The sequence below is a fragment of the Epinephelus moara genome, chromosome 9 (genome assembly GCF_006386435.1).
Source record: "Epinephelus moara isolate mb chromosome 9, YSFRI_EMoa_1.0, whole genome shotgun sequence".
NCBI classification, from domain to species: Eukaryota; Metazoa; Chordata; class Actinopteri; order Perciformes; family Serranidae; genus Epinephelus; species Epinephelus moara.
This window is the reverse complement of record NC_065514.1, coordinates 20,712,393-20,731,980: the sequence shown is the minus strand read 5'-3', so window position 1 is coordinate 20,731,980 and position 19,588 is coordinate 20,712,393. Positions and strand designations below refer to the sequence as shown.

General features: G+C 42.4%; 1 protein-coding gene across 1 annotated transcript in view; it reads right to left on the bottom strand.

The window, feature by feature from the left end:
- Nucleotides 1–19,588, bottom strand: part of bmpr1bb (bone morphogenetic protein receptor, type IBb) — a 76,480-nt gene that overhangs the window by 16,395 nt on the left and 40,497 nt on the right. The window contains exon 4 of the mRNA XM_050052916.1: nt 7,520–7,856. Within this exon, the coding sequence (XP_049908873.1) occupies nt 7,520–7,607 (88 nt within the window). The 5' untranslated portion in view covers nt 7,608–7,856. The remainder of the gene's footprint in view (nt 1–7,519; nt 7,857–19,588) is intronic.

The window sequence follows — 19,588 nt, the reverse complement described above, 5'->3', positions numbered from 1 at the left end:
TCACGCTCTGTCTCGGAGGAACAGACCAGCATGTTGTGTTTGCAGAGATTTAACCTCCTGCGATCCTGTGTCATATGAGGACATCAAACTTTGGGTTAACTTGATCTTATACTTTATTCTACTTAAAGAGGCAACAGATAGGATTTGTTTTTTTTAGCTTGGCGCCACCTAGCATCAGTGGTGTTGCGTCGCACTGTCGCAATGACCAAATTGACCATGTGGATCAGAGATAAATGTAAAAAAAAAAATGTAGGCAAAGTCCAGTGTTCACTTATCTGGGCGTAACTTAGCTGGGCGATGTCCGTCGATAGCTGCCTCAGTGAGAAGAGAACAGAAGGAAGAGAGGGGGGTAACACTGTCCAAGGGCTGCCGTAGAATGGCAACGAGGATGTCAGCCGACCAACATTCGCTACCCGGTCCCTGGTTGCGGCAATTTGCGATGCTGGCCAGCTAGGAATTAACTAGCAGCCAGTACAGTACAGTCCTCTCTCGTCTAGCTAACATTTAGCCATGTTACTTACTTACTTCCACTTCTTAAAAATCTGCCTTAAAACAAATTTTTTCCGCAAAATTTTGGCACCGGTGGCAGAAGCTTATTGCAAAGCCACTAAGTAACCTATGTAAAAGCTGATAGTCTGATTTTACTGTGTATACTACCCTGTGCAACCCACATTATTTTCATAATGATATATTTAGGAAAAGATTCTATCTGTTGCCTCTTCAACTTAGACCTGTTGTTGTCATTCGTGGGCACTTCTTTGCGCCATCTAGTGGTAGTAAGACCACAATAGACCGTTTCAAACTAGACAACATAAACATTCTAAATGGGTCCCTTTGTATTTCCTGTTTGAATGTATGTTAATGCAGAAGCTGACAGGAAGTAAACAGGGACCAAAGTTATTGCCCTAGCAACAGAATAGCAATGAAACGGTCCATACACTAATCCATGTAAAACAAGATGGCAGCCATCTCTGCCAAGTCAGTCTGCTGCCGATCCCGACACAAAAGTGGACAAGGTCCAAAACTTGATCAAATTTTTATGGTTGAAAATTGTTTATGATTGAGAACGTTTGTAGTTTGATATGGCAATAAATTTGACCAATTTTAGCAACAGTAACAAGCTAAGACACTATTAATTAGAAAGTACTTCTTAAAAGACATTCTGACTTTACTGTCGTCTCGTTTGAGGAGAGTGGGAATCTATCGGGTCCCACTGAACCCAAATAGCTAGGAGAAATTAAAAATGCATACCAAACAAAAGTTGGGGTCTCAGGAGGTTAATATGAAGAAGTGTGAAACTACAAGACAACAAAAAAATAATCATGCAAATATCAGTTCTCACCAAGGAGTTCTGTGGTGGATTTAAATTTTGCTCTACAAGCAATTATTTCTGTATAAAGGTATGTTTTAATTTTCATCTTTTTCCTTTCATGTATGATTACATGTCATATTTTTAATGTCTAAGTGAATCTCTATGTACTGTAACGGTATTAATACTTGTCTTTCCCTTGTACTTTAAAATAAGCATGCAGGGCTTGAACCTACCAACAAAAAATAATAATATGTTTAATAAAATCCAATGCTTTACCACACAGCAACCATTGAGAGTGCTGGCCAAACTGCTGCACCTTTAATTTCTGACAGACTAACAGACACATGCACACACAGACTGATAGGCACAGAACAGGTGTAGATGCTGGCACGCAATGAAACCAAGGCTTTGTATTAACCACAGTGTGGTGTACATGTGGCACTTATCCCAACACACTATCTCAGCCCTTCCTTCTCTTATTTTTTCCTGTTCCTGTCTACTACGAGGTATTTTTTAACACTGTCTGTCCACGTTGCTCATCAGTTCATCTCACTGCTCGTCTATCTATCCATGTGGTCTGGACTTACTGGAAAAAGCCACAAGCCACTGACTAATGCTGGGCTCTATTACAGACGTACCGAGAGACTGCAGCCATAGCACCACCACAATATGTCACTTTACCCCAAGATATTACCTCGGCCAAAAAAGTGCTTTTTCCTTAAGGTTGTTCAAGGTCTTTATAACGTGGGCAACCTCAAGGAACTTTTTTTGTCCCTGTGGACAAAAGCAAAAGTGTGTCCCAGGATATGGAGCGCATTTACCATGTGCACCATCACCATGTGTCATAAAGATCTTGATTTTTCTTTTTTAAACACAAGTGTTTGCATGATGCATAGCGATGAAGTCGTTAATCTATTTGTGGAATTGTTAGATTAATAACTATAATATGACGATGGTGGTTTTATGGTGTGTTCCATTTGTACTGAAAAGTCAGGATTTCCGAGTTGCCAGTCGGAAATTTAAACTGGAATGCCCCCTGAGGTCTGATTTCCAACCTGGAAAGTTGGAGGAACCTCACCAATCCCAACCTTAAAATCCAATGTGGCTCCTCCGCACGTTAACAGTAGTGAAAACTCTAATAATGTACTGTCAATTAGCACCTCTGTCTTATTTGTATCTCATTAAAACCTGTCCAGTTTCTATCTGTGGACATGTTGCTACTGTAAGCACAAAATGCAGCGCCATGCATGGTTATCAACTGGTATTGCTGACAACATCTTGGTTTTCCAACTTGATGTACTGGACAGCGATGCCATTTCCCAGCTCTGACCCCACAACTTCCAAGGTAAATGGAACGTAGCAATCAATAATATTCATAGACTACATAATGTCAGCCTTCATCTAACAGACAGCAATTTGCATCATATGCTAAGATGCAAGCTAACAGCCATAGGCATAGGGCTTCCTCTATATTTTTCATTCATTCATTTCCATCTTACTAACTCAGTTCGCTAACAGTTATCGGCCATTATTTCATAGACCATCTCAATGAGGGATCTCAGCATTGAAACAGAGGGAACAACAGACTCTAGCAGAGACAGTGAGACATATTACATACCTGTCTAGGAGGAAGACGGCCAAGTCAGGATCAGATTTGAATCCTTTCAAATCCTGAAATGCTCTCCATCTGTAAAGTTACCAAGCAAGGTTGACTCCTGTTTTTCACCTGTACTCTTTTGGCATTTTTCTTTTCCTCTGTCCTTTCTTTTCTTTTTCTCTTTGCTGATCCTGCCCCAGTATCAGCAATAGCCACAAAATATAACATCAAAAATAAAATTCTCTCACTTTGCCTTCAGTCTGCGTGCCGTAAATCGTTCCATCTGATTTCATGGGCAATCTGAACTAGGGACAGGCATTGTGAAAAACAAGAGCTGGGAGCAAGTCATTGTTTTGCAAGTCACAAGTAAGTCTCAAGTTTTTGCACTCAAGTCCCAAGTCAAAACAGGCAAACCCTGAGTCAAGACCCAAGTCCTAAACCTTTAGTTTCGAGTCCTAATCAAGTCATAATGTGCGTTTCACCAAATATAATGCCATTTTAATAATCTATTAAACAAACAAGATTAACAAATGCTTTTTAAAAATAGTGTTCATTTGTCAAAACAAGCGCAATGCAATTTAATCATATAAAAGTAGCACTGACATTGACATTGCACAGCATATAGCACTACTTACCAGTATAAAAACTGAATGAATTTTGCATGTTTCTGTACTGTCTTGTTAAATTTAACTCAACTCATATTGGAAAAATGTCTTAAGTTTCTCTTCCCAAATTGCCTTGAGGGAAGGTAGCCAGTATTTTTAAAGTAAAAAATGTTCAAGTTCAAGTAACATCATGAGTCATTGGTGTTAAAGTCCAAGTCGAGTTGCAAGTCTTTTTGATTTTGCCAAGTCGAGTTTAAAGTCATCAGATTTGTGACTCAAGCCTGACTCGAGTCCAAGTTATGTGACTCGAGTCCACACCTCTGAAAAATACGTGTAGAGAAATAGCCAATCATCTCGCTAATGGTCCCGTTTGCTTCTGTACATCATACAGAGGCATCGGTATTAAATTGAGAGTTTCATAACCAGTTAGAAACTCCTTGTAGCTGCTTTAAAACAAGAAATGTTTCAGGCTGATATTATCTTGAATTTCCAACACTACATGGTTTCTCTTAACCAAAACAGTATCACTGTGTGCTCATGAACTGGGAAAGTTCATCATTTCAAAGTTCCACTTCTTAAAGTCTGCATTCTAGTCGTCCCTGAACTCACAAAAGTAGTCCTACGCATCCAAATATCACCAGGCAGATATACTCATGTGGTGCACATGAATAACTATTGCACAAACACACACACACACACACACACACACACACACACACACACACAGTATATTGCTCCCATGCCTGACCGCTGGAGCAGCACATCTGCCTGGGGATCAAATTCTGTGTGGGGGAACTGTATCCACATCCTGACAGGAAGCAACACACAGAAGGCTGGAGAGGCCTGGTCCTGCCGAGGACCAACTGCTGCTGTTTTGTACTTCTGGACCACTGCACCACACTACACTCTGACCTTATTCCACAACAGTCCTCAACGCTCCACACAGATGTCTTTCCCAGAGTGTAGTCCATGCTGCACAACACTTTCAGTTTCAAACTGTTAAACAAACGTCTTAAACATGTGGTTAAATCACACGTGGAATCATCATCAACATATACACGGACTGTATGAGGACCCAAAAAACAAGCTCTTTCTTTTTGTACTTTCTATTTAAAGTACAAATTTACAGACTCAAGAGAACATCACAATAATCCTCTTTACCACTAACCTAAATTCAAACTAGAAAGTTTTGTAATTAAAAGTTTCTGACAAATCACCTCCTTTAAACTCCTTCACGCTTGTACGACTGAAGCAGAGCTGCAGAAGACAAATGGCTGCTGATAAGGACAAAACTAATATACCCCCTCTGAATGCTCCTACGGAGACACACTGACATTTTCAGATATTTGAGGATCGCTGTGAACGAAAACACACACTGGTCGGAAAACAGCTCCTCTGAGACTCCTGTCGACTAGACATGTCTGTCCAGAAGACATGAGGATGGCTTTAGTGGTGTAGAGTGAACTTGTTATTCTCCTTCTGAATTTTCCATGCATAAACAGCTCGTATCAGTTTGTGAGTCTCTCTTGTTGGCTGTTTGTCACACAAGATCTCACCTTCTCAATATTGAGAATGCAGTGAGAGTTTATGGGAGGAGTCATATTTGTAGCTATGACCCAGACATGTTGGGTTTTCACGGTTACTTAGCGGTTCTGTGTTGCAAACATTGAACAAAGCAAAACCAAAAATGTGGTTGGAGGAAATGGGCCAGTAGAATTTTTTAAGATGCAGCCATCATAAAAGTATATTATCAAACCCACAACCAAAGTCTTTGTATTTCCACAGCATTGCCACCGGAAGAATGGGAGCCAGGGCTCATCTACTCTCTGTGAACCTCACCAGCCTATAGAAACAGGTGGCAAATTGACCGTGCCGCTTAGATTTATGGGCAACCTCCCACATGTTTTACTCATTTAGGAGACCTTTAAAAAGATCAGATCACAGAGGAAACCCAAAAAGCAACTGGTGGCTCAAGTATTGGTGAAATAAAGTGGACAGAGGGAGTAAAAATGATGGAGCCCGACACTGCAGAAAAAGCTTTAGTATGGATCTTTCCAAGAGGGCTCTAAGCTTCTGTCTGCACTGACAGGAACATGCAGAAACTTTGTCTCTTGTCAGTTCATAGTCAGACTGTTGGAGTAAAATTCAGACACTGACTCCTCTTTCCTTCTTCAAACAACCAATCTACCTTCATGGCTACTGCCCTCAAACTAGCTAGACTTACTGGATGAGAGGTGAAACACTTAGCTCAGTCTGCACAGATAAGAATGAGGGAAATTCTGTGAAGAAACATTCATCAGCAGCTGAGGTATTTCATGACCAACTGCGAAAGTTACAGCTAGCTCTGAACTGCTCAGTCAGACTGGGATTTTACAGCTGGCCTTTAGTTTTGCCACGGTGTCAGTGAAGTGTCTCTTTGTAGCAGGATTAAAATCAAAATCCAGTTGATTATATATACATACATACGTATTTATCGCTCCTGCTGTTGATTTTTTAAAATGCGTTTCAATTTATGAAGAATTTTCCAAAATGTATAAATGATAAATCTGCAAATATAATGTGTTGCCTTTGTTTTTTGCTGTATGAGGGAACAAAAACACAAACACCCTGACAAACACACATCACACAAGCACTACAGACACAAAAATATATACACAACACACACATGAACACACTACAAGTACATTGTAACTGCAGCATACAATGAAGAGGCCACGCAGCATAAAGTTAACTGGCACATAATCTGTCATCTAAGGGAAATCCAGTCGCAACAAGAGTCATATGGTGACATTTTCCAGACCGTCTTTTAATGTCAATATTTATAAACACTGTGCTTGTGTGCGTGTGTGTGTGAGTGTGCGCCCAGCCTGACACTCGATTGTGTTCAATAAGTGTTTGATAAACTGAGTGTTTCTGCAAAGTTAAAGCCTATCCACATGCATCATTAAAAGTGGGGCTGCAACTAATGATCCAATGATTTCACTATCAGTTAATCTGTTGATTAAATTTCTATTAATTGATGAATTGTTAAGTCTATGAAATTTCATAAAATTGTGAGAAACGTCCACTGCAATTCCCTAAAGCCCAAGGTGACGTCTTAAAAATGGCTCGTTGTGCCTACCGACAGTTCAACACCCAAAGATAAGTTTGCAATTCAAGACAAAGAAATGACTTTTGTTAATAGAAATAGATGCACATGAATTTTCTGTCGATCGACTAATTGTTTAAGCTCTAATAAAAAGCCACACTGGGAAGCTTAACTATCCTAAAAGCAAAGAGGTTATATGTGCGACTGGTTAACTTAAACATATAGTTAAAGTAGTGTTTTAACGTACATAAAAACAAGAAATCCCCAACCATACACATACGAACACGTATACTGGCCGACAATGTCTCTCTCCTCTCTGTGATCAGAAACAGAACAAATGCACAAGTGTCATCTTCTTGGGGCTGGGAGCTTGTCGACCCTCCCCGCCTGTCACAACCTTACGGGGCACCGTGACACTGTTGGCATTCATCGTAAAAAGACAACTGGCTGTCCATCTTCAAACAATTCAAAACATGACCGGGGGGGGGGTGGAGGAGGAGGAGGAGGAGGAGGAGGAGGAGGGGGCTGAGAAGGGAGAGGACGGGGCAGATAAATGCACACCCGTTCTCATGGTTGCCCCTGTGGAGATCATGATAGCTTTTGCTCATCATAAATACCGCGGGGTAAAAAATAGACGGATAACCTCACAGCTACCATGTTCGACCTGTGACCTTACAATACTCGCAGTAAAATGTGTGACAGGATGCTTCTGACTTCAGAAAAATGAAGGGCATTTAACCATAAAGTGCAAATACAGATATTTAAGAAGAAAATACAAATTTGAAAATTAATATTTAAATTGGATTCTTGCAGCTTTTGAGTGACAAACTATAATCAGTCACATGAAGGCCTCATCTGCCTCGCAGTGAATAGTGGTAGCATCAAAACACACAACTGTAGTCCAGCACAGTACTCACCATCAGACCCACGGCTCAGTGATGCCAGTCCCGTTACCAGGAGAACAGCCTGCCAGGCCCACTCCTGAGGCAGCCACGCCACCACCATCACTCCAGCGCCAACCCCAGACACCCGCCTTCTTCAATTCCCTGAGGCGCAGCCACAACGAACACGCCTGTGCAAAGAGGCGGAGGTGTGAGACTGCGTTTTATATCCTTCCGTGAAAGAGCGCCAGTCCACTTTCTGCACAAGTGTCTCTCTGTGAGTGACTGCTACTCTGCCACTCTGCACTCTCAGGAAAACTTCCCACAGCACACGGCAGCCCCGCAGCCTCCAGCACTACTCCACACTGACAGCCTGGGAGAGACAGACACAGAGAGAGAGAAGAGTGGGGGGAGAGAAGAGAGGGGGAGGAGGGTGTTACTTAGTTGCTCTCTCACTGTGCTATTTGTCCAGCCCTTTCTGTGACCGCTTCACTACAGAGGGAACAGCTGAGTAGATGTGAACCCACGTACAGCCTCTCTCTCCCTCCTTCACACACACATTACAGATTCTCACATCACTCATACAGAGAGGAGAAAAGAAGGGATGTGAGCTGGAGCTGAACGAGGTGCGAAAGGCAGCAGTGAAAGCATTATGAGCTATTGCCACAGGCATACAAACACGCAGCATGCCAAAAGGGACACACAGACTACAGTAAGACCTAAGGAGTATAAACCCACAGAGGACATGTACATATACTTTGGTTAAACCGTCTGGTATCAAACCCCGCGAGGCAGAGCGGGTAGGAGCTGAGGAGTGTTTGATGCACCGATGCAAGAACGCAGAACAAGACTTGTGTTTGTGGTTGGTGTGAATAGGACAACGTGGGTTAACTATGCTGGCTCAGCAACGTCAGTTTTTATGGGTCTTTCAACTGCAATAAGTATCAAAAATGAATCAAGAGAATGAGTTGTTGCATTACATTTACACTAAGTTACTGCTCTGTCAGATGTTGCAAGAGTGTTTCTTTATTGCTATAAAGACCTTACTGTCATTTTCCATTAAAAAACAACAAGAAAACAAAGAAAAAAGTGGGAGAAGTGGAAAAATGCTGGGAATTGCAGTTCAACAATACAATGTACATTTAAATAGATAAAGTCTGCACACTTGGATTCCCCAAAAAGATGAAATAAGGCTGCAATAAACAACCATTCTCCAAGAAAAAGTACAAAAAGATTATCTGTCTGATAGTCCAAAAAGAAAAGCAAAACCAGGCAAATACAGGACAAAATCCACAATGCTAAATTTTTAAAAAAGCAACCAACCTCTCGACAACCCCGTCCTCATGTAACACGTATGAATGGAACTACAGCTGCAGGCACAGGTGCCGTGTGAATGGCAAAGGCCGGACATTAATCTGTAACCAAGAGTCTGGTATTAAGGTTCAGACGTGGGCTGAAGCGCGCTCAGTTCCTCATGTGAATCTGTGTGTGAAAGGGGTGAAAACACAAACACTTGTACAGGGGATCAGGCCATCACACGTCAGGTGATTAGAGGTGATTAGAGCTCACACCTCCAGGCACCGCCACAACTTTGCAACTTCACACTAATCCAATGCACACATGCAAACAGGCAATACCGCAGGAAAAAAAACAGTGATAACAATAGGGACACATTCCAGCGGTGAAAGATTTATGTGGGTTACAAGTTAAGAGGATTAAGTCAACTGTTAGACAGATTACATGTCTACAGCAGCACCTACACGAATCATAAACATCTCAGAGATTGGCAAATTTGCGGTATCACACATGTAAGATCCTTGCGAGGGAGAGAAACGGTTTCCTTGAAGAGAGAGATGTTTATCCATTCCAAATGGTTAATGGCAAGCACAAAAAAAAAAAGTCCCAGTGGTGTTAAAGCAGTGATGGAGGAGGGCGAAACAACAACAACAACAGCCAAATGGGCTTCTCCACCCCACACCTGTCCCCTCTTAAAGTCTGACTGGGTGGGAACACCAGCTCCCAGAAGCCACTTCTCCCCTCCAGTGCTCCACCGGCCCTATAGCTGTCACTCCTGATTTGTGCAGCGCTGAGTATTACATGTGATAAGTCAGCCTATTCTGGAGCACGAGTGCATGGGGAGCAATGTGAATGGGTCAGTGCACCTCACACACCCTTCTGCGCTCCATCAAACGCCCAGCGTGGAGCCTCTCTGTATTCTCAGACAGCCCACTCAGCCCACAGGGATGGGGGGTCCAGGGGAGTGAGCGGCTCTGTAGGTGGGGGTCACTCCACCACATAAAGGGGTTGAAAGTGGGGCAGACTGGTTGGAATACTTGCTTTCAGTGGAATTAACTCTTCGCTTCCCTTGCTTTTTCTTCCCCTCCCTTTCCTTGCTTGGAGTTTTAACTGCAGAGCCCATTTGTCATCACGCACATAGTTACAGGATGATTAATACTGCCGGGGAAATCAATCTGTCAGCACCGCGATCATTCTGTAAAGCCACAATGTTTGTTGCAACTGGAACGAGAAATAGTCACATTAGACATGCAAGCACCAGAAACACGACTCAAATGCTGCGTTAAAGGGCCACTCCACTGAATTCACATGTTAAAGTTCAGTTTGTTCATCATGGGGAGTACTACTGTGAAAAGTGAGGTTCAGTGTCTTTTGCGGTTGTACCATTTAAAGGTTGATGGAATTTATCAGGCGAGGGAAGTCTAACGAAAGAAGCTACTGAGGATCAAGCAATTTTTCAAGCTTGATCTATACTAGGGTCGATATATCTCAGCCTCTGCCTTTGATTTATGATCACTTTTTTTCTGCCTCTTCAATTATTACAGACATGCAGAAAATTCTTTGCAATGTGAAGGACAGCCTTTAACTTGTTTCAGGATATCCCCCAGGAACGGTGCTAAGCTGTGAAGTGCTTCTGGTGTAGTGGCCACAGTCGGAACTGCAGGTCCAAGAAAGACTTTTATATACGCAATTACAACCACATAAACTGTTGGAACACAAAGAATATACCTTGCCCATTGTCAAAAATGCTTTGAAATGACTCTCTGTAAACTTCAGGCTACTACACTTGAGAAATGAAAAGTCTCGAAGAGGCGTATTTGTAAACTGTTTTCATGCTTTTTCATGTGTGTGAAAAGTTGCCAGGAAGTCACCGTCACCTAGCTGGCTCACCCACAGAGGGACTTGAATGAGCATGCTCAATGGGCTTGAGAGCCACATGCAAATAGACACAAACACCTTCACCAACTTGACAACACATGTGCACCATTTACAAAACCAATGCAAGAAGCTCACAACACAGCGGAAACTGCTGACAGGGAAACGAAAACGTGGTGCCCATGGCTGGAAAACACTTGCTGTTGCCATGGTTTGTGGCTTTTGAAGTTATTTAAGTCGGCCATCTGTCATTGCGATGGCATGTGTCAGATATAATAAAAAGCAAAAGGCTAATGCTTTGTTATATATCTACAATAATGTCTAAATCATGTCATCAAAATGTTAAAGTAGGCCAGAAAACCTTAAATTTTAGGCATTTTTCTCAACAGCTGACTTCAATAACTACTCACTCCACAAACGTCAACAACAAGCACAGTGTGTACTGTGTACCAGTCTTGTGCATCACTTTTTAGTGTCCCCTGAAAACTGTGTCCATTGAGTTGTGAGCCTCTTGCAGAGCTTTTTCTAAATGCTGCATGGGTCATCAAGTTGGTGAAGATGTTATATTGGTGAAAATGTTTTTTCATTTGCTTGTGTTGTATCTATTCGCTTGTGTTTTCTTAATTTGCAGTGCACTGAGCTCTCAGGGCCACCGTACAATACACATAGGGAGCCTGAAAAAGTTGTTCAATGTATGTGCCTATTGAGCAACTGTAACTGGCATGAATGGAGAGCCATCTTGGAACATGCTATCCACTTCCCTCAAGGGTTTCATCTCTAACTCTCTCCACTAGACCTCAATGCTCATGACCACACCTCCTCTGTTCTCCGATTATCAACACCATGAAACTCTCCGCTCCTTTTCTCAACTACTTAAAATACTTTACAGTAGGGCTGCAAAAATTCGACCAATCAATGACTAATCGACTACTAAAATAATCTGTGACTATTTTAGTAGTCGACTAATTGGTTTGAGTCATTTTTCATAGAAAAGTACTATAACAGTACCCCAAAATACTCTTACTGCAGCTTCTTACTTTCAAATATTGGCAGCTTTACACACTCTCCCATGACAGTGAACTAAAACCCTTTGGCATGAGTACGAAACAAGACATTAGATGACATAATTTTGGGGTTTGGGAGAGACAGACCGACATTTTTCAACATTTTAACACATTTTTCAATTAAATGATTTGTCGACTAATCGAAGAAATAATCGACAGATTAGTCGACAATGAAAATAATTGCTAGTTGCAGCCCTTCTTTACAGTAGCAGATGCTCAAACTCAATAACTCAAAGTCCTTCCAACACAACCCCAGAGATTCAAATACTTGTCAGAAGTTATTGCACACAGTGTATTTCAGTAAATTAAGTACCTCTTCATTTGTCATGAAATGCTGCTGAAACTGTGTTTTCATCCATGGTGTTCCACTTCTGGCTTTGACCAGAAGCCCACCCTTAGTCTGTGCTCTGTGTACAGTAGGCATTAAGTTTTGATTTGGGAGAGACTGTGAGGGAGGTGTGTGGAGCAGTTTAGCTGGAAGATTATTTTCAATTTGTTTTGCAGACTCTGTATCCCCCACATTCTGCCCTCCAGCAGTCACAGATCAATTAATGCAGCTTGGTTGTTTGTAATAATCTGTCTCCATTTCATAAGGCAAACATTTTCTTATGAAATAGAGACCTTACAATAATACTACCAGTAGTGTTACAACGCACCATGAAAATGAGCCACGTTTTTGATTTCAGAAAAGGACTTTAAAGGAGCAAACGCACCTTTCATCGCACAGCGAGAGCAACGGGATGGATGACTGTGAAAAATCACCGCTAACCTGTGAAACAAAAAGCCATGGCAGAACACAGATGATGAAATTACCCCGGGCAGAGATGGAATGCGTATCATGAGCGATGTTCCAGCCGGGGCCAAACTGACCCCCAGCTCTGTGAAATTAGGAGGATTTTCAGCGGCTCAGTGTTAAAACTGCTGTCATAGAACCCTGGAAAGCAGTTTATTACCGTGGCAACACAGCTGTCTGCCCCAGATGGTCCAATCGAGGTGCAATGGCAGAGAAAGCCTGACACTGTCTTCATCATCCCGCTAAACAAAGATCTAACTCCTCTCCTCATTGAGCCATTAGAAACGGTGATGTACTATATTTTGTATTGTGGAGCAAACTAGCGCTGCAGCTTTAATTTAATTACCGTCATTATCAGTTTGTCAGATTAATGGATTAATCATTGAGACACACGAGATGTCAAAAAAGAATGAAAATTGTCTGTCTCAATTTTCAGAAGCCTGAGGTGACATCTTGATTGTTTGTTTTTGTCCAACCAACAGTCCAGACTTTCAATTCATTTCAATTAAAGTGATATACTAAAAGGGAAAAACAGCAAATAAATAAAAACTGTAGAAGCCACTCAATCCCTTTAGATCCCCATGTTGAAATGTCAAACTTTAGAGCAGGAATATGTTTACAAAAAACGGTTTTGGTCTCTATGGCTAATTTCAACATTCATGACAACTGTGCGGGGTTGAATCTTTATACAAGTCAACTGTTTACATTTTATTAAGGCTTAAAAATACAAATTTTAAATGGCGTGGTTGCTTGAGTGACAGGCTGTCTGCTAGGCATCGTTCGTCTATGAGTCAGATCCACCCCCAGTTATCCATAGCTCCACACACTTGTCCAAATTTGGTCACTTCTGGCTCCAAAACAACCAAGTTGGCAACAGCCAAAATTCTGAATTTGAGGCTTTAAAACCGCAGCTGACAAACCAACGGGTGACTTCTTCATAGCCAAGTTCATTTTATACAGTCTATAAAAGTTTTTCCTAATAGGGATAGAGCGTATGAAGCTGCATGCTACTACCTAGACAAAAAGCGCTGCACCAAGCGTCTTTTATTAAAGCGCTCTGACTTTCTTGTGCGGACAGTACAAGTGCTTCCTCCTTTAAATCTCTGGACGTTTCAGAAAGGTGCTGGTGTGCCCTGCCAGTGCTTTTCTGTTATCAGAATTGTTCAAACATCCCATCAATATAGTCATTGATGATTAATTACTAGACTGTTTCAACGCTGTATCATACCATATACATACTGTGCATTTTCAGCCCCTATTATAAACTGAGAAACAGTCTTTGTCTGAGAACAAGTTAATCATTTATTGTAAATGTGTCTTATTAATAAGAACACAATGGGAAAATGAATGTTAAGGAAGTCTGAAGTAGCCTAATCAACATGTGTATTCATCTAAATCCATACAACCATGTTCACACAAGACATCAGACAATATCTCTATCCACCCCTGTTATATTCATATAACAGCAATATATCATGGGATCCCTGCAGATTCATAGCAGAGTCTCAGCCCTCTCAGAGAAAGAAAGACCCTGATGAATATTCAAGATTCACACAATAGTAGGGCCAAATCACTCTGCTGAGATTGACGCTTTGAAGTCCCAAAGAATGCTGAGGGGGAAGAAAAACGTCATTCATATGGAGTGAAAAGGCTGTCACAGCAAGATTCGCCCTGCTTCCCCTCCCTCCGTCTGTCATGCTGTCTCATTCTCTCACCCAGTCTGTCTCACTGTCTCTTTCTTTCACGATGTGACGACGTAGTGAGATATTGAAAAACACTGACACATCAACAGGATCACTCTAAGTCATTTGTTTTTCCTGCCAATATTCATGTTGTTAGACGGTACGACTTATGGAAAAATGATTATGGCAATGACTGCACATCACTCAAAAACTAATCTTAAACAGAAAACAAAGTGCTCCTACGAAACTATATCATGTATCACTGCTTTAATTCAATATGCAACCTCTCTGATGGGAGAAAGCAGTGCTTGTAAAACTCCAGACAACAAGGCGACAACATGATGTATCCACATACTTGAATTGACAGCATTCTGACATGCATAAAGATGCACAGCGTGCAGGTAATAATTAAGTTTGTTGCAACCGCACAGTTTCTGCGAGTCGATTGTCTGTGCCAGGTAGTAAATGTCAAATCTTTTGTGATACCCATAAACTCTTCACTTAACACCGCTTGTAGCCAGTCAGGCAAACGAAACCCAGAGATGGCATGTAAAGCAGCAATTTGACACGTTATTTGACATGTGTAGCACACACATTCCCACACCCACAGTAAGCACATGTGATGAGAACAAAATCTCAGATCATAATACATGTAAATCTATATAACAATATCATAAAACACCTTTACAAAAATACACCTGACATGAAGCATATAATGACTAAATGGTGTGTCTCTTTTTGGTTAATCGAATAAATTAAATCCCTGACAAACCAAGGTGCTTCATCAAATTGATGCTAAAATCCTGTAAATCCAAAAGTACCTTACAGTAGTCCAGCTCATTTATTTGCAGGACTGGACACAACCTGACAGAATAAAAAGGATATAGTAACAAATTTATCCCAGTAGACACATCTCTATCCTCTCACAGTATATATCATCCTCCTCCACTGGCTCCCTGTCCCACAACGGACTCAGTTCATACAAAGCCCACCATAAGCCACGTAGCGTGATCTCATCCCTACTCATCACATTTTAACCCATGGACAGAAGGTATAAGACTCGCGTGACAAATTATCTCAACACTTTTAGTTTCACACATGACAAGAACACTGGTCTCCTGGCTCAAAGTCCTGTGCACGTTGGACCCATCCACCTCAACTCCCACCAACCAACAATGGTGCTGATAGATTTACATACAACCCCAGTGCGTCTCATACAGAAGCTAAAGAGTGCATTTTTATTTCATTTCATTTATTTATTGGGATAACACACGTTTATCAACATTTCTGTAAATGGGACAGTGTTAGCCAGTGATGCCAAGGGCCACCACTTGGGTCACTGACCAGCGGTTTTTGACACCGTAAGCTATGCTGACCCATCGGAGGCTTCCATCCTGCAGCCTCAGCTCATCAGACTGTTCCCCACCATCCAGGCCCAACCACTGGACCTTGTGTGACAGGGCTCTCTCCATTGCCCAGCCTTTTTTCGTCTTACCTAATTTCAGTCTCAGCTCTTTGAGTGGGCCTTCCAAGAGTCCAAGACGCAACAGAGATCTGCTATCTAACGTACTTTTGACTCAGTTCAACTGACAATTTGATGCTTAAAATCTTCCTTGAGAGGAGACTGGTTAATATTCTGTGCAAGGCACTGACTCCACCCATCATTGGCTTGTAGTTCGGAGTGTAAATGGTAATACTCTAAACCCTGCATTTATAAATTGTCAAAAGAAGCTTTGGTTTGGCTCAGACTGATAATTATAACATCTCTAAAAACATTTTACTACACAGACTTTGTTTCCTTTTACAACAGTGTCTGCTTTTATTCTTCAGAAGAAGATCAGACAGACTCATTGCCTTGCAAATAAGGGAGACAACTTTATATTAAATTTCAGACTGTAATTATACAGTGGTTGTGTGGACTGTTTTGAAAGGGTGTGCTTGCCATTCGTTTTTTTTTATCAGTTCCATTTGTAATGTTGCTTAATACAGCAATTGTGCAAATGCAACGGTACAAAACAGATTTACATGATTATTTTCTGTTTCTACAAGTTGTATTGAACAGCTACAGCTGTGGTGTCTTAACAATGCAGAAGCTAAAATATCCGGTTAGCTGCAAGTAATCTGATCAGATTTCCTCATGAACTTTACTTTTCTTTGTACCCACTGATGTAGCTTCTTCATGCGAACCTTATCAAATCACTCGACAGGACAAACATGTTGTAATCTCTTTATATTTGACTACTAAACACTGAAGCCAACCACGAAGCTTTGATTACAACAATGCACAAGGCCCTTTCTGTGGACCAACTGGTGACTGCACCTGAAACACACCTGTGGCTCGGGTTTCACCCATGGGCACCGGTGGTTACAAAACAGCCACACAACCTTACAGATGGATTCCATGTATAGAAGTGTCTGTCTGGCTCTGAAGGTGCTGTTAAGAAAGTGCTCTGTGATTTTCCACGACCGGGGCAACAACACGCACCGGCCAAGAACAGCAGAATGAAATCCTTCCCCCCTCTCTCAGTCGCTCTACCACTGAAGGTCACTGGGCCAGGTCTTGCTGGATCTCTACTGAGTAAACCTCCTTGTTTTTGTCAGCAGGCCTGGCTGCCAGTGGGCTGTACTTAAGTTAATTCCCTCACAGCTCTGTTCCCATTCATTTTCTGGCCACTTGATCACACTACTGCACTCTGGCATCTTACATAATAGCATGTACTCACATTGCAAACACACACCAAACCAAAGGCAACATTTTGCTGAAATAACACTGTGCAGCAGTGTGTAAACCTACAATTAATCATTCTGAACTGCTGCAACGACAAAGAAATTTCAGGGAAGCAAAAGCAATAAAGCAGGCTAATGCTTAGGCTAATGTAGTGTACAGTAGGATTACACAAAACAGATTTAGGTGCTCACAATTCAAAGCGAAACATTAGAGATACTCTTCACATTTTGTGCAGCAGGAATCGGAAACCGAGACTCTTCTTGCCAAGTCAACCAGGAGCATTTAATGAAGGGATTGTTGCCGAGTGTCCGCTGGGCTGCGTCGAGCAGACACCGCAGACCAAAGGGTCTAATTAAGGGGTTCCTCTGACGGTCAGACAAAGCAGACAGCAGGGGTCAAGACGCTGGCCCACAAACTGGCTGTGACCCTCACACCTGCCTGGTTGCATTACACTGCAACATGTCCGCACACAGTGGACACGCTCGCACTGACACATCATTACTGAGCTGGTACCTTACCACACACACTGACACAGAAATGGGAGAAGAGACGGAGAGAAGCAAGAGAACTTATAGGCAAGTGATCATGCCTGAGAGCTGTATCTACTACCACAATACATTAATGACCAGATTCCTGACTCTCAAAACTGGAAATCTCTCAAGTCTTTTGTGATCAAACATGACTTCAGGGTAAACAAACATGGCGGACAACAAGCAGGAAGAGCTAGCTGTTAGTTTTTGCACTACTTTTTACAGAAAGTTCACCAAGAAGAAATAAAAAAATAAGGATGAAGTCTTGGAGACTGCATTTAAATGAACTGTACATGTTACAGTGTGAGCTGGAGGTGAGTTGAATCCCATTCAATACTTTAAACCCAGTGAGAACCGTGGGACTGCCAGCGATCCTCAGGGTTTACCCCATCACAACAGGATATCGGATCGTAATATATGTTACATGTAATTGTGATTTGAAATAAGTGCGGTCAGGATGGAGCAGATTGAGGTTGTAAAAACACCCTCAGCATACCTCATACTATATTTCCGTTCATTTTCTGTAACCGCTTATCCTGTTGGGGGTCGTGGGAGAGCTGGAGCCTATCCCAGCTGACACTGGGTGAGAGGCGGGGTACACCCTGGACAGGTTGCCAGACTATCACAGGGCTGACACATAGAGACAGACAACCATTCACACTCACATTCACACCTACGAGCAATTTAGAGTCACCAATTAACCTGCATGTCTTTGGACTGTGGGAGGAAGCCAGAGTACCTGGAGAAAACCCACGCTGACACGGGGAGAACATGCAAACTCTGCACAGAAGGGTTCCCCCACTAGAGCTTAGATTCTCTGCCCGAGTCAGAACCCAACCCGCCACTATCCTCGGGCTTAAGAGGCACATGACGAAGGCTTGCCATGGAAAGAAAGACGAGAGTCAGCCTTCAATGTCTGCCATGGAAAGAAAGACGAGAGTCAGCCTTCAATGTCCACATTCATATTCTTCAAAAAATATCGGGTTTAAACCGGGCTCGGGCTCATAATTACAGTTAAAGGGACGGGACGGGCCGGGCCGGGCCGGGCCGGGCCAGGCTCGGACAGAACATGCATGGGCTCGGGTGGGGTTGGGCTGGATTTTTTGGGCCCGATCTAAGCTCTATCCCCACACAGGGGTCGGATCCACCACCCTGGATTCAAATGCTCTTGCTGTGAGGCGACAATGCTGACCACTGCACCACTGTGTTGCCATGATATTTAGAATCATCAAAAAATCTTTGCTTTCCTGATGATTGTCAGGTGGAGGGAATCATGCCCAAAATCAGCTTGATTCTCCTGTAATGTGTGTGCGTGACATCATCGTATATCTTAATATCTGTATGAACCCACACAGAAAAAGAAGGTGACTCTGAAGCACCACAAGTGTTTAAAATGTAGTCTGCCTTTTCACAGTAAAAGTAGTATGTATTTCTTCTTCTTTCCAAGCATATTCGTGGAGACAGGTGTTGTGACTTAGTTACTGGTGTTACTCGCAGGACCTTGACGTTAACCCACAATAAATGAAGCCTGGCAGGCTGCTCCGGGGCCTCATATAGGAGTGTGTCAAAAGTTCATGCCCTCCTTCCACTGTTCACACTGCAAAAACAAGAAGATCACCCAGTGTGAGGTACAGCCCCGCCACTAACAAGACTGATTGCTACAGAGCGGCTCCACCTGTCTCTTGCTCCAATTAGTCCTGCAAGCCACTGAAGTGCTAAATAACCAGCAGGGAGGGAAGTGACGGGACAGCAATAGGGTCACAGAAATGGAAAAAATGCAAGAAAAGCACGAGACGCTGGGTGAGCAGAGACAATAGTTTAGCTTATCTTTTAATTTCAGTTTAAAAGACGACATATTTTTAGAAAAGAAGAGGAAGCATTACGTTTAAGGGGGGGGGGGGGGTGTTCAGATGTCCCAGGTTTAGATCCTTCAGAATGAAGCAAGTCACCCAGAGCACTTGCTTCCTCTAAGGTTCACAGGAGGCTGTAATTATGGGAAACTGGTCGTGTATTTACCATATCACATGCTCTTTAACAAGCACTAATTGTGTGTGTGCACTGAGCGCGTGTAGGAATGTCGTACCAAAGCTGCAGGAAATGTTTAATGAAGAGAGCAGAGTTGGACGACATGGTTTGT